Raw genomic sequence first — 27,893 nt, 5'->3', positions numbered from 1 at the left:
TGGAGCTGGGGGGTCGCCCTTTCCGACGCCTCCCACCCTCCCTTTTTCCTCTCAGGTAGCTTTGGGGGGTGCTGTGGGGGTTTGCCTTCACCCCAAAGGTTGTGGCTGGCCTCTGTTGCCTCAGAGTGCCCTGATAAAAGCTTCTGGAGCCGCGCTAGCCTCTAGGAGCCTTGGCATGGCTGCATTTTACTCAGGAGGTGTTTTTTTTTGCAGCGCTGATCAGCTGTGGAGCAAGTTTGTCGCTTGCAGCTGGGGGCTGTTTTCAAGTTTGTCGGCCACGCCAGCCTCTTGCAGCCTGGGCTTGGGCCGTTTCATTGCTTCCTGGATTTTTGGTGCCAGGAAGGAACTGTGGCAGAGCTGCTGGGCTGCCCTAGCCTTTCTTAGCCTAGTGCAGCTCTGGGAAGGAAGGAGTTAATTGAGTGCCCCTTTTTCCCATGCTTTACAATTGCAGCTTCCGGTCTGGGTGGCTTTGTTCCCCCGGCATTGCTTTGTGGCCACAGGGCTGGCAGGGCCATCTGCATTGGGGAATGGGAGCCCTGGTCATTTTCCAGCCTTTTTTTGTGCCTGCGGGCTAGCTTTGCAGCCTGATCTGGGGAATCTGGAGAACCAGAGCCTGATATCTACAGTGATCTGCAAAATTCCAGTTTGTCTGCATCGTGGGATCAGGCTTGTATATTTTCCTTTCTATCCTGTCTGTTTTGCAAAAAGAAAGAGAAACTGGACTTGGGACCTTTACTTCCTTGAGGGGGGTTGGTCATTTGGCAAGTAGTTTGTCCTGCCTTTGTGGATTACAGAGGCTTCTGGCCTAATATCTAACTTACCATGGGAGATCCTGATAGGCAGGCTGCATTTTCTGCAGAGGGTTCTTGGTCACCTCAGTCAGATAGAGGGGGCAGAGCACCAGTCAAGCCTAGAACAGCCAGCCTTGCTGCAACTGCTAAGATTTGTACCAGGACCAATGTCCGTGCTGGCACATCCAAGGCTGAAGAAAAGACTGACCAGGCACGACAGAAAGCCATGGATAGAGAGTTTGCCAAGGCTTCAGCAGAGTTTTTATCTCAGGCCCCTTCAGACTCTGCCATTTCTGAGCATTAGAGGGCTTCTCCAACCCCAGATTTGCCTACTCAGCAGGATCTGAACATACCATTTCAACCTGCAGCTACCAGGTCCTGGTCACCTGATACCCTCACTGACCCTCTCCCTCGGCCTGGGCCTTCTGGGCACCACTTAGGGCCCCTGAGGCAACGTGGACTCCCACCACTGCGGGACTCTGCCAAGGGGATGTGGGAGAACAAGACCTGCCACAGTTTATGAAAAGGTGGCTTGAGCAGGCCATTAAGCGAGGCATTGCGGAGGAAATGCGCCAGCAATCTCAACCAACTGCCCACTTGTATTCTTTGGGGCAGGGATGGGCCCCTCGGAGACTTTTGTCTCCAGTGATGGAGTACCAGGAACCTGTGTCTCCTGCTCCCTCTAAAATTAGTTATTACGATGGGGAGTGGCAAGGTGAGGAGGATTTTTCTGTACCACAGCAAGATGCCTGACCAATACTTCCCTTCAAGGGTCTATTCAATCCTGCCCTCCTGAAACCTTTGTTAGCTAAGGCTAGGGCTACAGCACGTATGGATCAGGCACCTGCAGCTTCTGGGTCCGCTTTAGATAGCGGGGAACAGGATGATTTCCTGTTCACCGAGCAGGCGGTGGAGGCAGATACCATTCCTATCCCTAAGATGTTTTTGGACTTAATACAAAGGCAGTGGACCTCACCGGCTACAGCTTCCAGGCCCACTGGGTTGGAAAATCAACTTTTTGGAGTGGATGCAGCCTTACTTAAGTTAGTGGACATTCCCAAGGTGGATGTTCCAGTGGCTGCTCTGACCTCTTCTTCTGTTTTGCCACCTGATGCTGAGGACTCCTTGAGGGCAGAGGAAAAGAGAGAGGAGAGGGCCCTGCACAGGGCTCACCTGGCAGTTTCCTGGGCTATCAGAGCCTCTACAGTGGCTTCCTTCCTTACTAGAGGGTCAGTTCGATGGTTGCGACAACTTCAGTCTCACTTAGCACCGGATGATATACGTGCTCATCAGGATCTCTCCAAGATTTTAGCTGCTGCAGAATACCGCGGACGCAACCTTGGCCTCTGCCAAGTTTTCTGCCAGGGCCATGGCAGCATCTGTCACTGCTAGACGTCTGCTTTGGCTACGACACTGGCGCATGGATGCTAAGCATAAATGGAAACTAGCTTCTGCCCCCTTTGAAGGGGGACATTTATTTGGCCAGTCTCTGGACCCTTTACTAATTGAAACCAGGGACAAGAGGAAGGTGCTTCCTTCTCAGGGCAGGAGGGCCGATTTCCATCCGTCACACTACTATAGGCGGCCCTCCTTCTATCAGGGGGCGGGGGGACTGGGTCGAGCTTTCCCTGACAACAACGGCCCTTCCAGTCATGGTCAGGTTACCAGACGGATATGCCTTCCTTTGCCAGAGGTAGACAACTGCCATCAAGCCAGCCCTTCAGGGGCAACAGTGGGAGAGGAGGTCATCGATCCAAGTGACGACTGGCCCTAGGCACCTATTGGGGGCAGGCTGGGCCTGTTTGCGGACTGCTGGGATGGCCTAACAACAGATACCTGGGTCAGGGAGACAGTGCAAGCAGGACTCTCCCTCGAATTTCTCTCCCCTCCTTCGAGGCTTTTCCTCCGTTGCCCACTTTCTCAAGACTCAGTCAAATGGGGACTCATGGAGTCGGCTATTCAGCATTTGCTGGATATTCGGGCCATTCAATTGGTTCCGCTGAAGCAATGGGGGTGGGGGTTTCATTCGATATTGTTGATCGTTCCAAAGGCCTCGGGAGGGTGGAGACCAATTCTCAATTTGAAGGGGCTCAGGTACAGGAGGTTCAAAATGCACTCCCTGCATTCTGTCTTAGCGGGGATCAGGGAGGGGGACTTTTTAGCTTCCATAGATCTCACAGAAGCGTACCTCCATGTACCTATCAGTTCAGACCATTGTCAGTACCTGAGATTTTGTTATGCCAGCCGGCATTTCCAATACAGGGCCCTTCCATTTGGATTGGCTTCGGCCCCCCCAAACGTTTACCAAGATTTTATCCGTCCTGGTGGCATACCTCCGGTCCATCCCTATCAGGATCCAGTGTTACCTGGACGACCTTCTCGTCCAGGCATCGTCCCAGCAGCTAGCGGAACAAGACTTAGCTACAACCTTAGGTGCTCTGAGGGATCATGGATTTTCCGTGAATTTGAAAAAATGTCAAGTCATACCTTCTACGAGGTTAGTGCACCTGGGGGCCCTGATAGACACTCGGGCAGGTCAGGTGTTCCTATCCCAGGAGCGGCAGGAGAGCATACGAGCCTTAATTCAGCTGATTCGGCAGGACCAGACGGTACCAGTGGCCCGATTGTCACAACTGTTAGGGAAAATGATCTCTTGCTTGGCCATAGTTCCTTGGGCAAGGTTCCATGCTCGACCACTCCAGTGGTTCTTGCTTCCCTTTCAGAAGGTGGGCACCAGTTCCTCGAAGGCTCGGGTCAGGGTGCTGCCACGAGTGCTGCTCTGTCTCTCTTGGTGGGAGTCGGAAGCCATCAGAAGGGGATGTTTTTTCAGGGAGAGTTGCAGAGTGACGGTGATGTCAGACGCCAGCCTCTTTGGCTGGGGAGGACATTGTGAGTTCCAGGTGGCCCAGGGACACTGGACGCGGCTGGAGCTCGAACAGCAGATCAACTGGCTGGAGCTGTGGGCTGCGCGTCTGTCTCTTCAGGCTTTTCTGCCATTGGTGAAGGGGAGACATGTTCTTCTTCTCACAGATAATGCAACAACGAAAGCCCATGTCAACAGGCAAGGCGGGACTCGATCACGTTCACTGATGCTGGAGGCGGAGGCACTTTGCCAATGGGCAGAGACTCATCTGTTGTCCCTGACAGCGGACTATATTGCCGGGATGGACAACATCAGGGCAGACTGGCTGAGTCGGGTCACAGTGGATCCATCAGAGTGGAGGCTCCATCCCAGCCTATTCGCAGCCTTCATCGACCGGTTCAGCCAGCCGGTAATCGATCTTTTTGCATCCCCAATGAACACTCACCTTCCCCAGTTCCTGTCACGCTTTCCAGCCCCGGGAGCAGAGGGGGTGGATGTTCTGAGGACCCCATGGCCCAGGGCCTCTTATATGCCTTTCCTCCTCTACCACTAATCCCGGCTGTCATCAGGAAGGTGCTGTTGGAAAGGGCAGAGATACTATTGGTAGCTCCTCATTGGCCCAGGAGGCCATGGTTCACTGACCTGGTCGGCCTGTCGGTGGCCAAGCCCTGGAGGATTCCCCCAGACATTGTCTCCCTCAGTCAAGGACCGGTGATTCATCCTGAGCCCCAGCTGCTCCAGTTGACCGTTTGGCAATTGAGTGGAGGCTCTTGAAACAGGAGAGGTTTTCTTCCAGGGCCATCCCTAGGATGCAGGCGGCCAGGCGGCCTTCGACCATGCGCATTTACAATGCCACATGGGCCACCTTTATAGAGTGGTGTAATTCAAGAAATTAGGATCCTACTTCGGCCTCAGTGGTGAAGGTGATAGAATTTTTACAGGATGGCCTTGAACGGGGGCTCTCTCCTAATACCTTGAGGAGGCAGCTGGCTGCACTGGGTTCCATTTTGCCATTTGGGGACTGGGGCTTCCTCGCTCACCATCCGAGGGTGTGTACCTTTCTGCATGGGGCTTCTAATCTTCGCCCTCCTACGCTGCACCGTTATCCAACTTGGGACCTTGCTAAGGTTTTGCAGGCATTGACCAAGGCCCCCCCCTTTTTTATTGATAAAGTTTTAGAACAACAATTAAATTTTTCCCCCTCCCCCACCTTCCCCCCTCCCTCCAAAAACCCCTCCCCCCCGACTTCCCGGAGCAAACACAAGGTATAGTTCATTAAACAAACAGTCATACATTAAATTTTTAAAATCTAACACAATTATAATCCTTCTCTCCCACATAACCTGACTTCTTCCATTAAAATCAAAAACAACATCCTTCATTCAAAGGCAATCCGAAATTTCTTAATCTGATATCTATTTTGAATATAATCAATCCAGTTCTTCCATTCATTTAAATATTTTTCTTGAGTACTGTCTTTCAAGAAGGCTGAAATTTTAGCCATCTCAGCCAAATTGGAAACTTTCAATATCCATTCTTCTATTGTGGGTAATTCTTTTTTCTTCCAATATTGTCCAATCAACAGTCTTGCTGCTGTTATTAAGTTCAAAATCAACTTAGTCTCAATCACTGTACAGTCCGTTGTTATTCCCAAAAGAAAAAATTGCGGTAGGAACTTTATCTTCTTCTTCAGAACATTCTGCATAATCCACCAGATTCTTATCCAGAAAGACTTAATTTTCTTACAAGTCCACCATACATGAAAATATGTAGCATCATCACAATTACATCTCCAACATTTCGCTTGCATATCTGGATACATACATGATAATTTCTTAGGATCTAAATGCCATCTATAAAACATCTTATAAATTTTCCCTTAAATTCTGCGCTTGCGTAAATTTAACATTTCTAACCCAAATTTTTTCCCATGTTTCCAACATTATTGGTTCTTGAATATTCTGTGCCCATTTTATCATACAATCCTTTATTAAATCTCTTTCAGAATCTATTTCTATCAACACAGTATACAATCTCTTTATATGCCCCGGGTTTGATTTCTAATTTGTTTAACCAAATTTTCTTCATTTTGAATAATACCAATTTTCTGATCTTCTTTCCATCTAGCCTTTAACTGTCCATATTGAAACCAAGTATAATTCCTCCCTTCTTCTTTTAATGTATCCAAAGATTTTAATTGTAGATTTCCCCTTTCATTGTATAAAAGATCTTTATAAGTAATCATTTCTTGTTCCTGTTCTATATTTATATTCTCTACTGCGTGCTGAGGACTTGCCCATATGGGAATTTTATAATTTAACTTATAATAATATTTTTTCCAGACACGCAAAAGAGAAATTCTCAACACATGATTCTTAAAAGCTTTATCTACTTTCTTATCATACAATAAATATGCATGCCAACCATATAATAAATCATAACCTTCTATATTCAAAATCCTTTCCTCCGTCAAATTAAACCAATCACTTATTACCGAAAGAACAACTGCTTCATAATACAGTTTTAAATTAGGCATTTTTAATCCTCCTCTTTCCCGTGTATCTTACATTATTTTCATTTTGACTCTCGCTTTTTTCCCTTCCCATATAAATTTATTAATTCCAATCTGCCATTCTTCCAAATTTTTGTCTTTCTTAATTATTGGTATCATCTGAAACAAGAACAAGAATTTAGGCAAAACATTCATTTTTATACCTGCTGACCAAGGCCCCTTTTGAACCATTGAGGGAAGCCAGTCTTCGGCTCCTATCATGTAAGGTTGCTTTCCTTGTGGCCATCACATCGGCCCGACGGATATCGGAGTTGGCGGCTTTATCGGTGAGGAAGGACCTGTATATCTTTCACTCCAAGAGAGTGGTCCTGCAGCTGGACTCTGCCTTGATACCAAAAGTCAACTCCTCGTTTCACCGAGCACAGGAGTTGGTCCTGCCAGACTTCTGTCCAAGGCCTCGGCACACCTTGGAGCAGACCTGGCATATGTTGGATGTTAGGCGGGCCCTCCGTATTTATATCTCCTCTTCCTTTCGGAAGATTGAATCCCTGTTTGTTTCCTATCAACCGTCAACTCTTGGCCAAAGGGTGACATCTTCCACAGTGGGGCGTTGGCTTAGGTCATGTATAGCATGCGCTTACAAGCTTCAAGCTCTTCCGGTGCCTCAGGGGCTAACGGCCCATTCTACTCACAGTGCAGCTACAACGGCAGCATGGGCTACCCAGGCTTTGGTGGAGGAGATTTGTAGGGCAGCTACATGGACTTCTCCATCTCCCTTCATATGTCACTATAGACTGGATATGTATGCCTCGGCAGAGGCTGCCTTTCGGCAGAGGGTCTTGCAGAAAGTCCATGAAGAGTCAGGGTCATCGGCCCAGACCAGTTCCGCCCGTAGTGCTCATCAGTCTTTGGTATATCCCCAAATGGCGCCTCCCATCACCACACTATGGAGAAGGGACGTTGGTCTTACCGTGATAAGTCCTTTATCATAGGGGCAATGGGAGGCGCCAGTCCCACCCTGTTTCAGTCAGGTCCGACTCCCGTGGGGGTTTGTGTGTTTTCCTGTTTTTCTAATTTTTAGCTGGATCGCTTCGGCTTCATTGTCAAATGCTGGGGAACATCACCAGGGAGGCGGGTCCTCAGAAGTTTTTATTTCAACTCAGAGACTGTAGAGTTAGAGACTGGAATAACTCAAATGGCGCCTCCCATTGCCTCTATGAGAAAGGACATATCACGGTAAGACCAACGTCCCTTTGCCAAATTTGATTACCTTTTGTTCCACGAGGATTCACCCCCATAGGAAAGGGAACAGCAAATTGTTGACAAGAAGCAATCCTCGAACAATATCACGAGCCTGAGAAAGAGGATTATGAAATTGTTTAGCCAAAGATTTAGCATTTTGATGAAATATCCAAAATATGTTTTAGAGATAAAAATAAAGACAAGAGATTGACATCAAGAGAAACTGCACAATAAGCATAAGGAAGATTGCATAGCAAGATATACCGGTTAACACTAGTAGATGGCGTAGAACGACAATCTTTTTGAAAATGATCAGATTTAATGTATTTGTAATAACTATTCGAGGATCTTTAGGCAAAGAATAGCTAATATCACCAAGATATTGAGAAAAACCAATCTGATATGAGTCAGAGACAGTCATTAAATGTTCATGTTCAGGTTTAGTACGAGTGAAAGCAACACCATCCAAATCTCAACCTATTAATTGTAGAGCATATCTCCGTGCTTTTATAATTAGTTCCTCTAAAGCTGATAAGGAAAAATATTTTGAGGAGGAGAAGCAGATAAATTTAACCATTCATGAATGTGAATTGCCTTTTCAGTAAAGAGAGAATAAAGACAATCAGTAGGTAAAGGTGAAATAGGAAGAATTGCTAATCCCATAGCTGTAGAAGCTATTTGAGCAACATATTACAGTTTAAGCTTAGTTAGAATATCATGTAGACAATTCTTCTGCAAGGTGGTGAAAGATACCAAGTCTCCAGGATACTTGGAATCTTTTAACAAAGAGAAAAGAGGTAACATTTCTCCTGTAGAGATTTGAAAATATGGAGTGACTAATTAATTATGCCTAACAATTTTTGCCATTGAACTAAAGTATATGAAGTTTGTTCTTTCAGTTCAGGTAAGATAGGGATAGAAGAAGATTGTAAAACTTTATGCCCCAAATATGTGTAAGGTGCAGTGCACTGTATTTTTTCAGGAGCTATTAGAGACCCCTGCTGGCCACAATGGCAGTCAATTTTTGTAACACTTGTTCTTCATACAAATCTTGGCCAGCAATTAAAATATCATCATATAATGATAGACTAAATAAGAAGGAAATTGATCACGAAAAGGTTGCAAAGCTTGATTCACAAAATATTGTGGTAAAACACACCAATGATAGCGTTTTGTGGGTTGGCTATTATTTAACACAGGCACAGTAAAAGCAAATTTTTCTTTGTCTTGTGGCTGTAAAGGAATAGTAAAGAAACAATCTTTCAAATCAACAACCAGTAATTTATGAGACTGTGGGATTAAATTAGGATTTGGAAGACCACATTGTAAAGGACCCATAGGTTGAATACATTTATTCATCTGGCGAAGATTTTTCCACGGACTAGTGGAAGGTTCAACATGGCCAGCAATCAGTTGCTCCTGTACTAAGGAATGAAGAGCAATCAATTTTTCAGATGATAAAGGCCATTGTTCAATCCAAATAGGTGTAGAACAAATCCATTTAAGAGGAAGTGCCATCATCTAAAACCAAATGAGCGTTGAGAAGAGACAGAAGGTCCCTGTCCCCATATATTAGTATGAATATCCCTATAGAAAGAGAGGTAAAGCCAAAACCAGAATCACCACGATGCCCTATGCCAGAAGCAGGAACCTCATATGGAAGAAAAAGAAGTTGTGCCACAGGAGAGCCTTTAGAGAGATGTTGTGGAATATTAACCCAGATTTGCATAAGAATAACCCCAGTATAATAGAATTAATTACTCCTGGAACCACAAAACAGCCCAATTTATGAGCAGAAGAACCATAGGGAATAGGACCAGTGTACTGAGAATGCACAATTTTAACTTCTAAAGGATACTTAAAATCCAAATCTTCCTGAGTAACTAAATCAACCCCAGCACTACTGGCTGTGGCTAGGGCTGCACAAGAGAGGGGGGTAGTGTTACAGGAAAGGCATGCTTTGTTTTCTCCATTGGCAAGTTTCCTGAGCAAAAACTTAAAGCCTTCTAACAAACCTTTTGTAAAATTTCCACTAACTCCATAATCTGTAACAGTTCACTTCAATTCCGGTAAAATTTGATATGGCAAACCCTCCTATTCTGCTATCTGTTGACCAGCCTGAGGTCCTTGATGATATTGAATAGGACACACAGACAATTCAGCTGACTCTTTCCCAGAAATAGCAACATCTTTCTTACAAGTTTCTACCATCTTTTGAAAAGAAGATTGTGAAACAATGTCAGGAGAAGGTTTTTGTGGCTTTTGTCCAGTATGTAAGGAACAGAAGATAATAATTCAGACACCAGAGGAAGCACAACAGCAGTGGAATGCTGAGGCGAAGGAGGTGATAAAAGAGAAACTTCCTTATGACAAAATGTTTCTACAGCATAGCAACATAAATGCCAAACTTGCAAAACTTCTATCTCTGCCCTAGGCTCAGAATGCAAAGCTGTTCCAATTTTCTCCCAATCTGACAATTTTAAAGAGCCTTTGTCAGGATACCATGAACATTTTAAAGCAATCTCTTGGACCAGCCAAAAGAGAGCTCGTTGTGAAACAACTGTATCATTTTTCTTAAGAAGATAAGCTAACTGCTCTGCATGCTTTCTCTGTCCTTGAGAAAGCGAAGACCCCATACTCACAGAAACCAAAAAATGGTTGAAGAAGCCTGAAGGCTGAAGGTGCGCACCTGTCCTTGCCAGACGAAGTAAGGAGTCCCTGTTTCGGGGCGCCAATTGTTGAAACGACTCGAAGGCTGAAGATGATGAATCAGACTTTTTCCAGAATCAGTAACAAAGTTTATTGAAGAATCAACAGCATAAAGAATCCATAGAATCAACAGTAAACAATGTCCAGAATCAACAGCATCTTATTGAACATTACACAAAGTTTATATAGCTTTTCATACTTAGCTCAGCTTAGCTAACATATGTGTTACTTCATTATTGGCTAATGAATCTCCAAGGCACAATAATTGGTTAGTAATTACATCATTGGCTTTTGTGTGAATATGCGTGTATGCGCATGTGTGCAAAAGAGGTAAAAGCAACAAATATTTCAGGGTTACAATTTGTATCATCCTGTATCCTTGTATATGCTGGGAACGCTGCTTAAATGAGGTTTTCCATCCGAGATAAGAGCGTTGCCCTCATTCCAAAATATGTACATGATGGTGAACAAAATGTTAACCCTTCAGGAATACATGCTTATTCAGTTCCCAGGGCAGCTGGTAAAGAAAACATCTTCATACTTGTGTGTTGGCTAAAATCTGCATTCTGGCTTAAGGGAGGGGTCTCTACTGCTTTAATGCTACTTGTCTTGCCTAAGGGTATTCAGAGGTTGCTTTAAATCCATTGCTGTCACTTCTGCTTAATAAAAGGTTCCTTTTGAAATACTAGTTTCAACTCTTCTTACTTTCTTAAGTGGGAAATAGAGGCAATCCTTAGAGAAAGCAACGTCTGCAAAACAGTCAACCCAGAGAAGCAATCTTTGCTCTACTGAGGGGACCTTGCAAACCATGTCCACACAAAGCAGGGAACAGGGAGAAGCTGAATGCTGGGGGTAGACATCAACCAGCACCCAGCCAGACAAAACGCCTGTTTTGTACACCCCATTAGAGACGATGAGGTAACCTTGGAGAATCCCGAAAAGCCCCACTGGTCAATTGGCATCAGGAAGAAAGATAGCTGGAATGAGAGAACCAGAGGAGTCACCCTCAGCCTCGGTAGCCAAAAACCAGGGTGGAAACTGGAACTAGAAGCTCTCGCTGACCAGGGGGCACTAACCGAAGCACTACTGAGGGAGGATTGTCTGAAGAGGTATATAACCCTATTGGTGATGGAAACTTTGGAAAATCTCAACATCCAAAGGAACCCAGGACGACAGCCAAGGAGTGCTAAAAGGGCAGCAGTCACGGATGATGCCAGGGGAGGTAACCCCTTCTGGAGCCCATTGATCGAGCAGATGGTGCAGCAGCAGCAAACCCTCCCTTCCAGGCAGCACGCACACTGGCACCCATTCCCAACCAGCCCCGAGTCCCGCAACTGGAAAGAGAAACTCCCTCCCTTGGGGTGAACTTTGATGGGAATTCACAACAAGTAGGATTCTTTGTGGCACACGTGCTCACTTACATGCAAGAGTACGGGGGTGATTTCCAAACCCAAGGATCCCAAGTGCAAGTTGTGATCCTAGCCGTAAAGGGTGCCGCCGCCAGATGGATAGTGACCCTGCATAATGCCAATGCACCAGAACTGTGGGATTTTGGCCATTTCATGATGGCCCTGCGATGACGGTTTGAGGACCCCCATGCAGATCGCAAAGCACGTGACCAAATTAAGGTGGTGAAGCAGAGGCAACGGCCAGTAGCAGAGTATACTGAAGAATTCCAGGACCTTGCATGTCATGTGAACTGGCCAGAGGATATTTTGGTGAGCTGTTTCAAGGATGGGCTGAGTGATGATCTATACAATGCCTGCATGGCCTGAGGTGCCCCAAATCACCTACAGGAGTGGTACATCACCACCGAAGAAGCTGAGATCGATATGGCCGGAAACCAGTACTGAGCAGAGCGAGTATAGAAAAAATCCCCATCCCAATGGAAACAAGAGCCTCAAACCACAAACTGCATTTTCTCCTAAATCCTCAGCCTGCTTCAAGTGTGGAAAAGAGGGGCACCGAGCTGCAGAATGTTGTTCGCAAACACCCGCCTGGAACCATCTACCAGGGGTGGGACTTGCAAAACCTGGTCAGCATGGGAAGGAGACTGCCCTGAGGAGCATGGAGATCGTAGAATTTCCATCCCCCCCCCCTCTTTGGGGAGGAAACCCTGGCATCTCAGCAGGAGGAATCACACTCATTTGGATGTGATCCAGAGGATGAACCACTGGTAAGCAAACCAATTAAACCGCTTACCCTCCCCTTAAAACTATTTATCCCAAACTGGGACAGGGATCTCATGCACATCTGCAAAAAGATACTGGACAAAAATTAGAAAATGGCTAGTAGAGATAATTGAGCAACCCATAGACTGGAAACCGGAGTTATTCCTATTGGGAATATTTACCACAAAATATACTAAAGAAATACAATACTTAACGGCCACAAGGATAATATATGCACAGAACTATAAAAATAATAATATACCAAGAGAGGAAGAAATAATAAGAAAAATCTTGGAATGTGTGGAAATGGACAAATTAATGAAAGAGATAAAAGAAAAGGAGGAAACAGAATATTACTTAGTATGGAACAAAGGTTATGATTGGTTGGGGATTAGAAGTAGTAAATAAGAATGATTGGGAAGAAGTCATAAAATGAATAATGTCAATAAAATAATATATCGTTACAATATAATCTATGAAGAGCAGCATATATGAATAAGGAATAAGGGAACTATAAACTTAAATATATGTGCAGAAGAGTTGGGGGGAAATGTACATGATAGAAGAACACCGATTTGAAACTGTTGTAAAAAGGAAATACATGTTTTCTGTTTGTATTTGTTTTGTTTTTAAAAGAGAAATAATAATAAAAATTATTTAAAAAGAAAAAGAAAACCTCCAGTGTTGGAGCACCCAGAACTTTTGGAGACAAGCAGTTCCACTGGTTAATTGTTCTTACCATCAGGAAATTTCTCTTTAGTTTTAGGTTGCTTCTCTCTTTGTTCAGTTTCCATCCATCGTTTCTTGTTTTGCCTTCTGCTGCTTTGGAAAATACATTGCCCCACCCTTCTTTGTGGCAGCCCCTCAAAAGCCTGTTTAGTGACCTGCCTATCACACTCTTGGGCAAAGCGTGTGAGCCATTTCCTCCTTTCAGTAGTCCATGAAAGTACATCTATAGTATATAGATGCAGATAATAAAGTCAAAAAAAGGTGAACAATATTTTTACACAACTATATATACGTTGAGGCTGGGGGTGACAAGGAGTGGCTGGAAGGAGAGAGGCTGGGCAAAGCACCCCTTGACATGAGTGACATTGAGTTTGCCACATCCATCCAGTCACATGGCCACCCAGCCATGACCACCCAGTCACATGACCACCAAGCCACACCCACCAAGCCATGCCCACAGAACCAGTTGTTAAAAATATTTGAATCCCATCACTGAAATTAGAACACAATGACTCACCATGAATTTATCTACCTCAATTGCCTCTCTTTGACTGAAATAATTATTTTTCTATCTCAAAAACGAGAGAAAGCATGTATGTAAAGTTATATGAAGTTACATGTATGGTCTTTCCAATAACCATCTATAGGCACGAAGTGACAAGAGGGTAAACTAAAATTATGCAAAAATGATGATCAATATGTGATAATGTCATGATGTAAATCCTTCCCTCATGTATTTGTGTCCTGATTTGTACTGACATTTGATTCAAGAACACGAGTTTTTTTGTTGTTAGGATCATAATCTGTGCTGTTTATTCATCTTTCCTTCCTTGCTGCCCTTTGATAGATGCCCATGCTCTGAAAACCATTTAGTGCAAAATAATATCACAGAGAGCTTTAATTTATTTTTGAAGCTAAGTTACATTTCTGCCTCCCTCCTTATTTATAAAAAGTGGCTGATTGCTGGATCAATTACAAGAAAAAAAGCAGCATATCTACCCAGTCTTTAAGTGATACATATGGATTTATGCTTCTGTTTGCCTTCAGGTTTTTTTAATGAACTGCAAAGTGGCCATGATATTATAGTGAGATTCTATGTGCATGCAATTTAACTAATTTTCTATCCTTTCATATTTTTTTTACTTACTTTTAAAAAATCATTGGGGAACTAAGGATATTTCACGGAGGCTTGGGCTTCTTCAAAACTATCAACTTACCAGTATATACAGAGAGGTAGACTGCTAAATTTCCCACGTTAGCCTAGTCTGACAGTTTCAAAGTTGTATAATGTTTTATTGTCTATTTCAAAAACTATTACCAATATCTCAATAAATGCAAATGTATCAAAGCATTTAATTTTATTGACTATATTTTCTTAATAGAAGTTTTCCTACATCAAATTAGCCTAAATACTGGTACAGTCAATGGATACTTAGATGAATGTACTAATTGGAATCACTTGCAGAAAAATGTCCAGGAAACATATATTTCTGTTTATGTGCACTAACACATAAATTCACACCATATTGGTAAACACAGATTTGTGCAAATGTGTTTTTTGTTTGAAAGTCAATATCTTCAGCTCCCCTTAAGGAAAACAAATCAAAATCCTTTTAGTAAGCTTTAAGCCATACTATGAAATGAATCCCAACAGGACAAACTCTTTATATTTCTGTTATTGAATTACATTTGTTACCTGTAGGGATATTTGGAGCAGCTTTAGAGAGAGATTTCTCATCATAGATGCACAGTGGGTTCTAAAGAGAACCTGCAGACTGAGATGAAATATCTTCTAAACATTTCTTAAGTGCACAATATAAAATGCATACTTTGCTAAGTGTCATACCAGTTTCTCCACAGGGAAGTAAATTATTCTCTGGTGAATCCTGTAACTCTTATTATGTTATAAATTCATCTTTCAAAAAGAAGAAGAAAAATGCATGTATTTTGATAAAAATAAAAATAGTATATGTTCTATTTTTCTGATTTTTAGCAATCTGAACAAAAATCATAGGCCAATGCAAGACTGAAGTTAGGTCCCCATTTTTATATTTGGTGACATTTATAATTAGATAGAAGAAGTTAGAGTGTAATTTACATTAGAAGAAAGGAAAAGTGAACAATAGTTTTTTTTTCTCTCTCTCTGAGTGAAAAACTACAAAAATGTCAATGGTGCAAATCAACACAGATTTCCAGAATCCTATCAAAATTCTATTGGAATTAATTCCTATTGAATGAACACAATGAGTCCATAGAATGACCTGGATAACTTTCTTATACTAGGTTTACAAAGAGATGTGTGAAAAATTTTGTGAGAGGGGACAAAGAAAAAAATGACAAGAAATCAAATTCCAGGACTTTATCTGAGAGGATTAAGGATCAAGATTATTAAAAATAAAGGAAGGAATATAAAGTTGGTTTATCTGATCAAAGCTAAAATAGATATGCTGTTATCTCTTATAACCCTTAATAGATTTTTGCTATCCAGAACTGAATTATGAAGCTTTAAACATTTGCATATTTGAGATGAGATATGGGAAAAAAAGAGATCATGAGTTCCAGAGGTTAAAGCACAGAATTAGTTCTAAGCAAGATGCCAGAACTAAGCAAGATGCCAGAACTTCTTACAGATTATCATGTTAAGTTCAGGGGATGGGCTAGTACATGCTGGAAAGAAGGCTTGGATAATTTTCCATTATTTTTCTTAAATTATTTCAGGCCTCAAGAAATGTAGAAATCGTTGTAGTCTTGCAGGTTAGATCATCACGGTGGTGAAGTGTAGAACTGAAATTGTTAGTTTTTCTTTCATGAAGCAGTGGACACAGACAATCCAAACTTGTATTTTACTTTAGATTATGAGGCATCCTGACTGCTCTGGGAATAGAATGCTAGCATATGATTGTTGGGAGCAATATGCTGACTCTGTAAACTGCTTAGAAAGGGCTGTAAAGCACTTTGAAGTGGTATATAAGTCTAAATACTATTGCTATTAAAATCAATGTCATAATATTAACAGTAATCGAGTTAATAGTAATATTAATGGTAATAATTCTGCCCCTCAAAATTGCCCTTTTACTGCTAGATGTTTCAACGTGATATAAATTATTCAGTCAACCATTTATACATATGGCTTAATGATACAGTCCATATCCAATCTCTGGAATCACTACTTTAATGTGATGCTGCAGAATAGAAAAGTCTTGTATCCTGATGTCCAGCTGCCAGTCAGAATAGGCAATACTATGGCAGAATGACAGTACCCTAATCTGATCAGAGTTATATGTGCAGGATGTTTGTTGCATAAAAATCTATAGGAAATGCAGGTGAGGATTATGGGAAAATGTATGGCAGGAAGTTGAGAAAGCCTTAATCTTCCTATTGGATTGAGAAAATTGAGTAAGAAAATAGTGATGACCAAGAGTTACTGTTCTGGAACAGATTTCATTTATATCAGTGGGATTGTCTATTTAAATGATAAGGATTTGGACCTGGTATTCTACCCCTTTACTAACCAAATCCCATTGCTGGATCTTTACCAACAATACAAGGTGTATGGCAAAAATATTTCAGGGAAGCATTTCTGTAAATATCTTTGTTGTAAGTGAGAGTGGAGACTAGATCTATGGGTTTTTTTCTATTTTGTTCTATTCATTCAAAGTCTTTGCTTAATATGCATTTGTTTAGTAACCACTCTAAGTTATGATGGGTAAAACAAAGGGAGTTATAACCAATAGTATTGGCTGCTGTAGTACCCACAGTCACATGAACAAACTTCAGGCCAACTTGGGCTCACTTATATTTACAGTTAGCTCTGCCACCTGGCCCTACCTATCTGATCCTGCTTGCCATCATGCCCACTGCACCATATGCTAGTACTAACACCATCTGGAACCTTTTTCTTGCTGCATTCTTTTGCACTGGTAAAACCATGGGATCTCTCACAGGCCTGCCAGGCCCTTGCAATATTTCATATATTTCTATTTTTAAAGGGGAAAGATGACACAGTAGACTGTGATCTCTAGTCCCGCTTAAGCATGAAAAGCCAGCTGATAGACATTGGGTCAGTCATTATGTCTCATTCCAGCTTATCTCACAGAGTTTTTGTTATGGGGAAAAATAGGAGGAGAAAGGAGTATTAGATATGTTTACCATCTTGAATTATTCATAAAAATAATAAAGATTGAGTTAAAATCTTTTTAAAAAATTTAGTAATCATTTACCTATGTGCAGTTCTGCTTTCTCATATATTTGAGATGCAATTATTTGCAGATAAAATAAGTTTTTCCAGACTCACTTCATCATATGAAAAATGAAACAGATTCCACTCACTTAAAATAAGACTGGAAATTTTGCAATGCAGGGAAATTGAATCTCATTTGAATTTGTATGCCATGTCATTTGGTGAGCATATGGAAACTATTGATTGTATCTGTGCCTTTGACAGGGACAAATGCTAAACATGGATTACGCTGTAAGGCATGCAAATTGAGCATTCACCACAAATGTGCAGAAAGCACTGGACAGCAACGGTGCATGGGCAAATTGGTAAGCCAATATAACTATTGAATAAACCTGCAAATAAGGCTCAGTAAGAGATGTTGGTCCAACAGATCCCTCCAATATTCTTGATTTAGCTGAGTTAAAGAAATATACCTGCATTACTAAAAGTTTATAGAAATCATTCCCTGTCTCTTTATGTTTACGTAGCATAGTTCCTTTTGGCAAAGATAATACTGAGTGTTTTCATTTTGTACATTCTTCTTTCTGCAAAGACTGTCTTTGTCTACAATCTTCTGGGTCCTCCTTACTGTTCCTTTAGCTATTTCCATCCTTTCTTTAGTTTGCAAGCAATGGCAAGACTGAAGAAGTGAAGCAGTCTGCTTTTCTTGTCTTATACTCTGCTTTTAGACTGTTTGCAGATTTCCAAATCCACAAATTTGTAAAAAGGCAAATTAAGGAGGATCAGTTGAAGCTACCTTGACCAAGGGCCACCTAAATTCTGGACTGTGCCCTAAATTCAGCAGAAAAGCAAATTTGGGTTCCTGGTTTCCTTCTGAATCAGAACAAAAGTCCTATTAGTTCCTCTCCATGAAGGCTTCATCTCAGACTTCTCTTAAAACACTTTAATGTGCAAATGCTATACATATTATTATAATGGTCCTATTTAAATATTAATTTTGCAATGTAAGCCTGTAGTTATGTACATTTTGATAAGTAAGGATTTCTGAATCTTTCTGAATTTCTAAAAAATGCAGAGCGCATTTTCATGATTGTGGGGAAAAGTGCAACTGCTGTAAGAGTTAGAGCAGATGCTAAGTGAATGGGCTCTGAAATGCCTTTTTGTCTTCAAATTTAAATGTGTACGCCTATTGCCTTTAATTCTCCCAGTCTCATATCTTCATTTCCTTTCTCTTTCTTTCTAGCCCAAAGGTTTCCGCCGTTACTACAGCAGTCCCCTTCTCATTCAAGAGCAGTTTGGCTGCATCAAAGAAGTCATGCCAATTGGTAAACTCCGATTAATTTTCTGCTTTTTATTGTTTCGCTTTTTCTGTTCTATGAACTTGATATTCAGTGGCCCATATAAACTTTTATATGTTTTCATTCACGACGCTCATTTTCCTTCCTGGAGTTGTCCAGAAAGTTGAAGAGGAAAATTTCAAGAAAGGAAAAAACACACAAGTCTTACATAAAGTTCATAAACCTGAAAATCCCCATGCCAAGGCACAAAGTTTGAGGACTGTTAACAACATAAACAGAATATGATTTCAAGTTTTTTTTTTCTCTAAAAGTCATAGGGATAAGAGATTCTAATGGGGAATGGAGGTTTACAGTCAGACCATAATAAAATATAGTTGTATTTGATTAGTTAGTCTAGACAGCTAAAAGTAAATAAGTAGTAGGAGATGAATCACCCATATCCAACAAAAATCAAAGCATTTAGGCAACTACAATTCACCCAAGTTGCTTCCTAGCTGAATTATAATGTAAATTAGATCTTCTGAATTCTAGCCTTAACCTCTTAACTGTCCTACTACACTACTTTGTCATGGAGCATTTCTCCACATCTTCTGCAGTATCATTTCCTCTTCTCAGTTTCTGCTGTTGCTATTGGGGGACCAAGGAGCAGGGAAGATGATTCTGCATACCAGAATTTCCCACTTACCCCCAACAAGAGTACAGACTGCTTGCCTTCCTACTTATCTCCCCTTCACTGACTGATTTCACATACCATCAACGGACCAACAATGGCATGAAGCAACAATGGCAGGAGCATGCAGCAGATTAGCTGGCCGGCTGGCCCTTTGCTATGTCATTGCTGTCATGGATTCAAAAGGCCAGGAATGGCAGGCCAAAAAGTATTAAGCTGTTGAAAGTGGTAGAAATTACCAGCAGAAATAAGAATCTTTCAAAATACTTTCTGGAAGATCTCTATTCCAGAATGGGGAGTGGGAGATAATGTTGGCTACTAGATGAACCTCTGTTTTCTTCAACAATCAAATAAGAAATGGCTGTGGTGTCACAGAATCTTGCAGTGAGATTGGAAGAGTTCTACTATAGTTTTCCAAGAGTAGCCCTATTAATGTCTCAGATTCCTCTCCATTCAGCATAGAATCTTTGCATAAGTGAACTTGGTCCATTTTCTTCTAGAATCTTTTTCATCTAACCATAAAACAGGGTAGCTCTGGTGTGACAATGTATCTTCCATAATCAATAAGCAGTTGATAAAGCATGGGGGATGATGTCTGGAGGTGTTCTAAGACAGGGGTGTCAAACTCAAGGCCTGTGGGCCAGTTTTGGCCCATGATGAGGTCAGATATGGCCCGTGCGGCGATCCTGAAAACTGTACGGGGCCAGCCCTCATCGCTTCGGCATGCCCCATATCATCCCAGCAGGCACGTTTCTGCATAGGGTGCATATTTTATTTATTTATTTTGTCACAACAATATATATAGGTATCATATATGTGCACAGGCCTGGCCCACCCTATCCTGGCATGTGCGCATGCACACAGGAGGCATTGAGCCAGCATTGCCTTGGGCTGGCCCACCCCATTCTGGAATGGATGCCACCAAGTTGCAGATAACTTGCCTGCACCAGCATCTCTGGCCTTTCAGGAGTGAGGGAGATGCATGCGCACTCACATGTGGGGAGGAGGTGTCTGGCAGCAGGGACTCCACAGCTGGCCCTCCAAGAAGCAGGCATGATGACAGCATCAGACATGATGACTGGCAGCAGGCAGAATCTGGGGAGACACATGATGCAGACCACCAGACCTGCCTGCTCCATTCCGTGTGGCTGGGATAGGGCAGGCAGCTGCCTGGAACATTCAGCAGGCCAAACCATGAGCCTCTTCCCTGCCCCCAGGTACTGCTGCCATTGCAAGCTGAAACAAGTTAAAGCAAGCAGTGGGGAAGCTGCTGCCAGACACTATTGGCCCACCTACTCTTCCTGTCTGTTTTTGCTTGCAGTTGGAGAGCAATTTGCCACAGGTAATCTCCTTGGCCAGTTCAGCCCACTCGCAGTCTTGCCCTTGGCCCATACATGGAGCACATTCTTCTCGCACACCAACATACCTCAGCAACACTGTGGGCCACTGCCACCACCGAGGCCATCAGCAGCTTGCACAGGTCTATTAGGCCCCTACTGCTGCCACCTGGAGCACCAGGCCCACCCAGCCTGAAGGAGGTGAAGTGGCAAGATAGGCCGAGTAGAAGTGATAGAGCACGCCAAGACTCAATAAGCAAAAGACAACCACCGTAAGCGTGGAAAGCTGGATCCCCATCGGTGCCATGGCCGCCCAGAATCAACGGGTATCACATGCCTCCCCCCATCTCTACTGGGCCTGGGCCACAATGGATCCAGCTTTCACCGCTCATGATGGTTGTCTTTTGCCTGCTGGGCCTGGGTGTGTTCTATCACCTTTACTCAGCCTTTCTAGCATGCTGCTTTGCCTCCTTTGGGCTGGGTGGGTCTGTTGAGTGGCACTGGCAGCAGCCCACAGTGGGGCGATGTGCATTGGGTATGTGAGGGGAACACACTCCATGCACAGTCCAAGGACAAGACTCACCAGGGGACCAAGGAGATGACCAGAGGTGACCTGCTCTACAAAACACAAGCCAAAATAAACAGTTGGATGGAGTAAGCGTATCCAGTAGCCACATCATATGCCTCCCCTCCATCTCTGCTTGCTGCTTGGACAGCGTGCATCAGAAACATCGTCCCCCCATGCACAAAAGGCGCTGAGTGTGTGGTGTCTAATGGTTTCTGGCTGCAGCTGCCCCACCCACTGCCTCATCTCTTCTCATCCCATGCCCACCACACCACCCTCTGGAGACCCCTGGATTCCCTCCCCAACCTCTCCTGGCCTTCATAGGCATCACCCATGAAAGTAATGCCAAGCTAGCCATGCCCCCAGGCCATGCCCAGTCAGCTGCAACCACCCTAGCCATGCCCCTCCCCCCCAGTCCCTGCAGGACAATCATAATGATGATCTGGCCTTTAATGAAATTGAGTTTGACACCCCTATTCTAAGATCTAACTCTTTGCCAAACATTGCTGCTGTTGTTATTCTTACTGTTTATTGCAGTCAGTCAGATATTTATACAGGATCTGGCATTTTCATTCAACTTACCAAGTCCTTCCCAAGGAGCTGGGATAGAAAGATGCAGATGTTTGATGGTGTTGAAGGTATTGTCACAGAATGTTTTACTGTTCTAAGTAAAACTGCATTTTGCAACTGACTGGTAGTAATTTTTTCAATGCTGATGGTATTCAGGCAGTGTTCCAGTTGTTTTGGGATTACACCGAAATGTGCCAATTATTATTGGTACTATCTTTGTTTTCTTTTTCCACAGTCATTCTATTTCTATTTATTGCATTCTCCAATTGTTTCTATTCTATTCTACTGGCTATAGGTACTGCCATGTCCACTATCCAGACTTTTTTTACTGTCTTATTGACAATTAAGAAAATCTATGGAGATGTGACAGATGCTTATCTGATTGAATTCTAAAGTTTCAGAGCAACATCTTCACTTTCTATTACTTTGTCTAATTTATGGTTCCACAAGTTCTTGCTTGCAGGCAGGTGTTTTTCTTGCAGATATTCCATTGTTGCTACCTTGTCATGCTGTCATAGCAGTTGGATTGTATTATCATGGTGCATGATATTTTTCACTGTTTATGGAAAGAACTTGTCCTTCCTTATTCTCAACTCTACCAATGTTTTGTTTTTTCCCCTCAGCCTGTGGCAATAAAGTTGACCCTGTGTATGAAACTCTTCGCTTTGGAACTTCATTGGCCCAGAAAACCAAGAAAGGCAGTATTGGAAGTAGCTTGGACTCTCCCAAAAGAAATTCTGTAATTATATCATTTCTTTCTCTCGCCTTTATAAACTTTCCTAATGGGATCTGGGCTTTTTTATGTCCCTGCCTCAATTTTATAATCAACATTTCTATTGTAAGGGAAAGAACAGGAGATCAAAGAGAGAATATAAATATTAGAGATAAAGGTAGAAAAAGTGGGAATGAATTAAAAGTATTGAATATTTTGAACTAAAGGACTGTGCATTTATAGAAGCATGGGGAAAATTGAAGAAGATAAAGAGTTAAAAGAAACTCTTTTAACAAGAGTTTAATATACAAGACAGCAAGTAAAACAAAAACAGACAACTCATTTAAAATTAAAGTTTAAAATCCCTGAGCTATCTGGGATTGGCAGAGTGGGAAAAACATTCCAAAAAAAGCCCAAACTATAGACTTTTCTGAAGCAAATTCCATCCTATCCAGAGCCAAATCTGTCTGGCATGTCAGACTAAGCAAACAAAAATATTTTCAATTCTTGTAAGAGAAACAAAAACAAAATAGAACTGTTGAGAAATCCTGATTTATTATTTGAGTTAGAATACTAATAATTGCACTAGAAAAGACCAGAATTATTTCTGATAATATAGCCAAAAATTCTATAAATGCTTACTTCTGCAAATACACAAAATACCATACATATAGAATTGCAAATATTTGAAAAGTATAGAGAGAGATACTTAAAGTATGGTGCTGTCAGCATGCTATTATCATGCAAAAGTGGTTGCTTTTCCAATGATCTTTGAAGAGGTCATACTATCTTTAGGACATCTTCTCTTCTGTTCTCTATTAGTACCAGTAGTCATTAACACTTCAGTGAAAAAATGGGACACCTTGTTTACAATTACAATTTTAGGAAGAAAGCAATAACAAGGTTAGATTATTTAGATATTTATTCTGATTGCCATAATTAGAATTTCTATTGTGCAATAATAACTTCAATTTACATTTTTGTAATGTAATCCTGCATACTATGTTGGACTTACTTAGGAGTCCCAGCAATTCTTTGCATAATTTACAATAAGATCAGTTCAGAGCAAAACTGGAGTAATTCTTTGGGCTCTGCTTTCCAAATATATCATTTTCAATTTCTTTTAGCCAAATCAAAGTATTGTTGCCGAGCACTAAAAAAAAAATAGTTCCATATAAAGTTATGTAACCTAACATCCTACAGATGCCAGAAACGCTCATCCTCTTTGTTCTCATCTAACTACAATATAGCTGCTTAAATTCACAGCATGGTTTTTGCACCTAATCTGATAACCAATAGTGGGTTCCACTTACCTTGGTATTCCGAAGAGCTGAGAGAGATGAAATGCCGGAAAAGACGCCTAGAGAGTGATTGGAGGGCCAGCCGTTCTGAATCTGATCGAACACTAGTTAGGTCTCATATTCAGACCTATCTAGTGGTGATAAGAGTGGCAAAACGTGAGTATTTTTCCACCCTTATTGCATCGGCAGATAATCGCCCAGCCACCTTGTTTAGGGTGACCTGCTCCGTACTTCATCAGGGAGCTCGAGAGGACCCCTTGCAGGGTCGTGCTGAGGATTTTGGACAATATCTGCACGATAAAATCGCTCAGATTCGGGATGGGCTGGACTCCGATTGGGTAGATTCAGGTGGGATGATGGAGGCTGTTCTTGGTGAGGTTATCTGGGATGAGTTTGATTCTGTGGCTCCCGAGGACATGGACAGGATACTGGGGAGGCTGAATGCGACCACGTGTTTGTTGGACCCGTGTCCCTCCTGGTTGGTACTGGCCACACAGGAGGTTACACGAGGCTGGCTACAGGAAATTTTTAACGCTTCTTTGTTGGAGGGCGGTGGTGAGGCCCCTTCTCAAGAAGCCTTCCCTGGATCCAGCTATTTTATTGAACTACCATCCTGTCTCCAACCTTCGCTTTGCGGCGAAGGTTGTTGAGAGTGTGCTGGCACGACAGCTTCCCCGGTACCTGGATGAATCTGTCTATCTAGACCTGTTCCAGTCCGGTTTCTGACCTGGGTACAGCACGGAGACGGCCTTGGTCGCATTGGTGGATGATCTCTGGAGGGCTCGGGACAGGGGTTGTTCTTTTGTCCTGGTCCTATTAGAACTTTCAGCAGCTTTTGATACCATCGACCATGGTATCCTGCTGCGACGGCTAGAGGGATTGGGAGTTGGGGGCACCGTTTTTCAGTGGTTCTCCTCCTATCTCTCTGACTGGATGCAGACGTTGTTGGCAGAGAGGCAGAGATTGGCCGCGAGGCGCCTCTCATGTGGGGTGCCGCAGGGGTTGGTTCTCTCGCCTCTCCTGTTCAACATCTATAAGAAGCTGCTGTGTGAGATCATCCGTGGTTTGGGGGTGCAATATCACCAGTACGCTGATGATATGCAGCTGTACGATGCCACCCCTGACCACCCCAACGAGGCCGTTGAAGTGATGTCCCGGTGTCTGGAAGCCGTGCGGGTCTGGATGGAGAGAAACAGGCTTTGACTCAATTCCTCCAAGACTGAGTGGCTGTGGATGCCGGCATCCCGGTACAGCCAGCTAGTTCCATCGCTGACTGTTGGAGCCGAGTCATTGGCACACAGGTCGGTGGGAGGCTATCGGTGGCAGCAGGCGGTCCCGTAAATAGCCCGGTCCTATGCCATGGAGGGCTCCCCTTGAAGAGCACCCGGAGGCTCCAACTGGTCCAGAATGCGGCTGCGTGGGTAATAGATGGAGCTACTCGTGGCTCCCATATAACACCTCTCCTGCGCAGGCTGCACTGGTTGCCAGTGGTCTTCTGGATGCAATTCAAGGTGTTGGTTGCCACATTTAAAGCCCTCCATGGCATAGGATCGGGCTATTTACGGGACCACCTGCTGCCACCGATAGCCTCCCACCGACCTGTGTGCTCATACAGGGAGGGTCTCCTCAGGCTTCCATCAGCCAAACAATGTTGGCTGGCGACCCTCAGGGGGAGAGCCTTCTCTGTGCGAGCACCTACCCTCTGGAATGAGCTTTCCCTGGGGTTACAATTACTCCCTGACCTCCGGACCTTCCACCGTGAACTCAAGACCTTTCTGTTTCACCGTGCAGGGCTGCCCTGATACACTACGGTTCTTAATTGGGTTTTTTATCATTTTTATTATAGTTTTTAAATGAGGTTAGCCAAATTGAATAAGATTTTTAAAATGTTTTTAATTTTATTTATAATTTGTTTTATGTTGGTTGTAAACCGCCCTGAGTCCTTCGGGAGAAGGGCGGTATAAAAATAAAATAAATAAATAAATAAATAAATAAATAAATAAATAAATAAATAAATAAATAAATAAATAAATAAATAAATAAATAATATCTTCATTACTGTTCAGAACTGTGAGGTGCATGCATGCACATTTGCTTCATTCACACGTGGGGCCTCTGCGCATGTGCAGAACCTTCTGCGTGTGCGCAGAGCATCCGTGATATCTTTTTTTAATTGAAAAAGTTTTTACAAAAAAAAGCTTCCCCCCCTTTTCCCCTCCCCCCTCTACCCCCCCTCTCCTCTCCCTTCAAAAACCCCCTCCCCTCCCCCGACATCCCGGAACAAGCACAAGGTATAGTTTAAAAATAAAACAAACATATGCTAAAAATTTTCCCTCCTAACTCAGTTATACTCCTCCAATTCTCATCAAATCCTAACCTCCTCCATAGCAATCAGAAATAATACATCCTAATCATTCATAGGCAGTCTGATATCTCTTAGTCTGATATCTATTTTGGATATAGTCAATCCATTTTTTCCATTCATTTAAGTATCTTTCTTGTGTATTGTCTTTCAAAAAGGCTGAGATTTTTGCCATCTCAGCCAAATTAGCAACTTTAAATATCCATTCTTCTATTGTAGGTAGTTCTTTTTTCTTCCAATACTGTCCTATCAGTAATCTTGCCGCTGTTACTAAATTTAAAATCAGTTTAGTCTCAATAACTGTATAGTCCATGATAATTCCCAGTAAAAAAAATTGCGATAGGAACTTTATCTTCTTTTTCAAAACATTTTGTATAATCCACCAAATTCTTATCCAAAAAGCCTTAATGTTCTTGCAAGTCCACCAAATATGAAAATATGTAGCATCAACACAATTACATCTCCAACATTTTGCTTGCCTATCTGGATACATACACGATAGTTTCTTAGGATCTAAATGCCATCTATAAAACATTTTGTAAAAATTTTCCCTTAAATTCTGTGCCTGCATAAATTTAACATTTCTAAACCAAATTTTTTCCCAGGTTTCCGACAATATTGGCTCCTGAAAATTTTGTGCCCACTTTATCATACAGTCCTTTACCAAATCCCTTTCAGAGTCTATTTCAAGTAACACATTATACAATCTCTCTATATGCTCCTGAGACTGGTTTCTAATTTGCTTTACCAAATTTTCCTCATTCTGAACTATACCAATTTTCTTATCTTCTTTCCATCTAGCATGTAATTGCCCATATTGAAACCAAATATAATTTTTCCCTTCTTTTAATACGTGCAGAGATTTTAATTGCAAACTACCTCTTTCAGTATACAAAAGATCTTTATATGTAGTCATTTCCTGTGTATGTTCTATATTTATATTCTCTATTGTATGTCTGGGACTTGCCAACATAGGAACCTTATAATTTAGTTTGTAAGAGTATTTTTTCCAGACACGCAAAAGAGCAGTTTTTAACATATGATTTTTAAAAGCCTTATCCACTTTTTTGTCATAGATTAAATATGCATGCCATCCATATAGTAAATCATAACCTTCTATATTCAGGATTCTTTCCTCCGTTAAATTAAACCAATCACTTATTGCATAGAGAGCAGCTGCTTCATAATATAATTTAAAATTGGGCATTTTTAAGCCTCCTCTTTCCCATGAGTCTTGAATTATTTTAATTTTGACCCTCGCTTTTTTGCCTTCCCATATAAATTTATTAATTCTAGTCTGCCATTCCTCCAATTTTTTATTTTTTTTAATTATTGGTATCATCTGAAACAGGAATAAAAATCTAGGTAAAACATTCATTTTAATAGCAGCTATTCTCCCCAGCAGCGATAACTGCATTTTTTTCCAAACAGTCAATTCCTTCTGAACTTTTTGCCATAACACCTCAAAATTATTCTTGTACAATTTCATATTTGATGGGGTAATATAAACCCCTAAATATTTAATATTTTTTACAATTTCAAATCCTGTTATTTCCTCTAATTTTTCTTTCTGTTGTCTGGTCATATTTTTTATTATCACTTTTGTTTTATTCTGATTTACCTTAAACCCTGAAACCTTTCCATATCAATCAATTATTTCCAACAGAGATACACTTGAATTTATAGGATTTGTTAGAGTAATCACCAAATCATCTGCAAAGGCTCTCACTTTATATTCATGTTGTCTAACTTTAATTCCCTCTGTCTCCTTTGATTCTCGTATTTTATCTAATAATGGCTCCAGAGTTAGAATAAACAATAATGGTGATAAAGGGCATCCCTGTCTTGTTCCTTTCACAATTTTAAAGGCTTCTGTTAAAT

The 27,893-nt window shown here is 42.1% G+C and overlaps 1 protein-coding gene across 1 annotated transcript in view; it reads left to right on the top strand.

The window, feature by feature from the left end:
- STAC (SH3 and cysteine rich domain) overlaps window positions 1-27,893 on the top strand; it is a 234,130-nt gene that overhangs the window by 83,706 nt on the left and 122,531 nt on the right. The window contains exons 3-5 of the mRNA XM_058184234.1: window positions 17,462-17,562; window positions 18,441-18,522; window positions 22,261-22,376. Coding sequence (XP_058040217.1) covers window positions 17,462-17,562; window positions 18,441-18,522; window positions 22,261-22,376 — 299 coding nt within the window. The remainder of the gene's footprint in view (window positions 1-17,461; window positions 17,563-18,440; window positions 18,523-22,260; window positions 22,377-27,893) is intronic.

This window comes from Ahaetulla prasina, chromosome 4 (genome assembly GCF_028640845.1).
Source record: "Ahaetulla prasina isolate Xishuangbanna chromosome 4, ASM2864084v1, whole genome shotgun sequence".
Lineage (NCBI taxonomy): Eukaryota > Metazoa > Chordata > Lepidosauria > Squamata > Colubridae > Ahaetulla > Ahaetulla prasina.
Note: the sequence above shows the minus strand (reverse complement) of the source record. Positions and strands in the feature narration are given on the sequence as shown.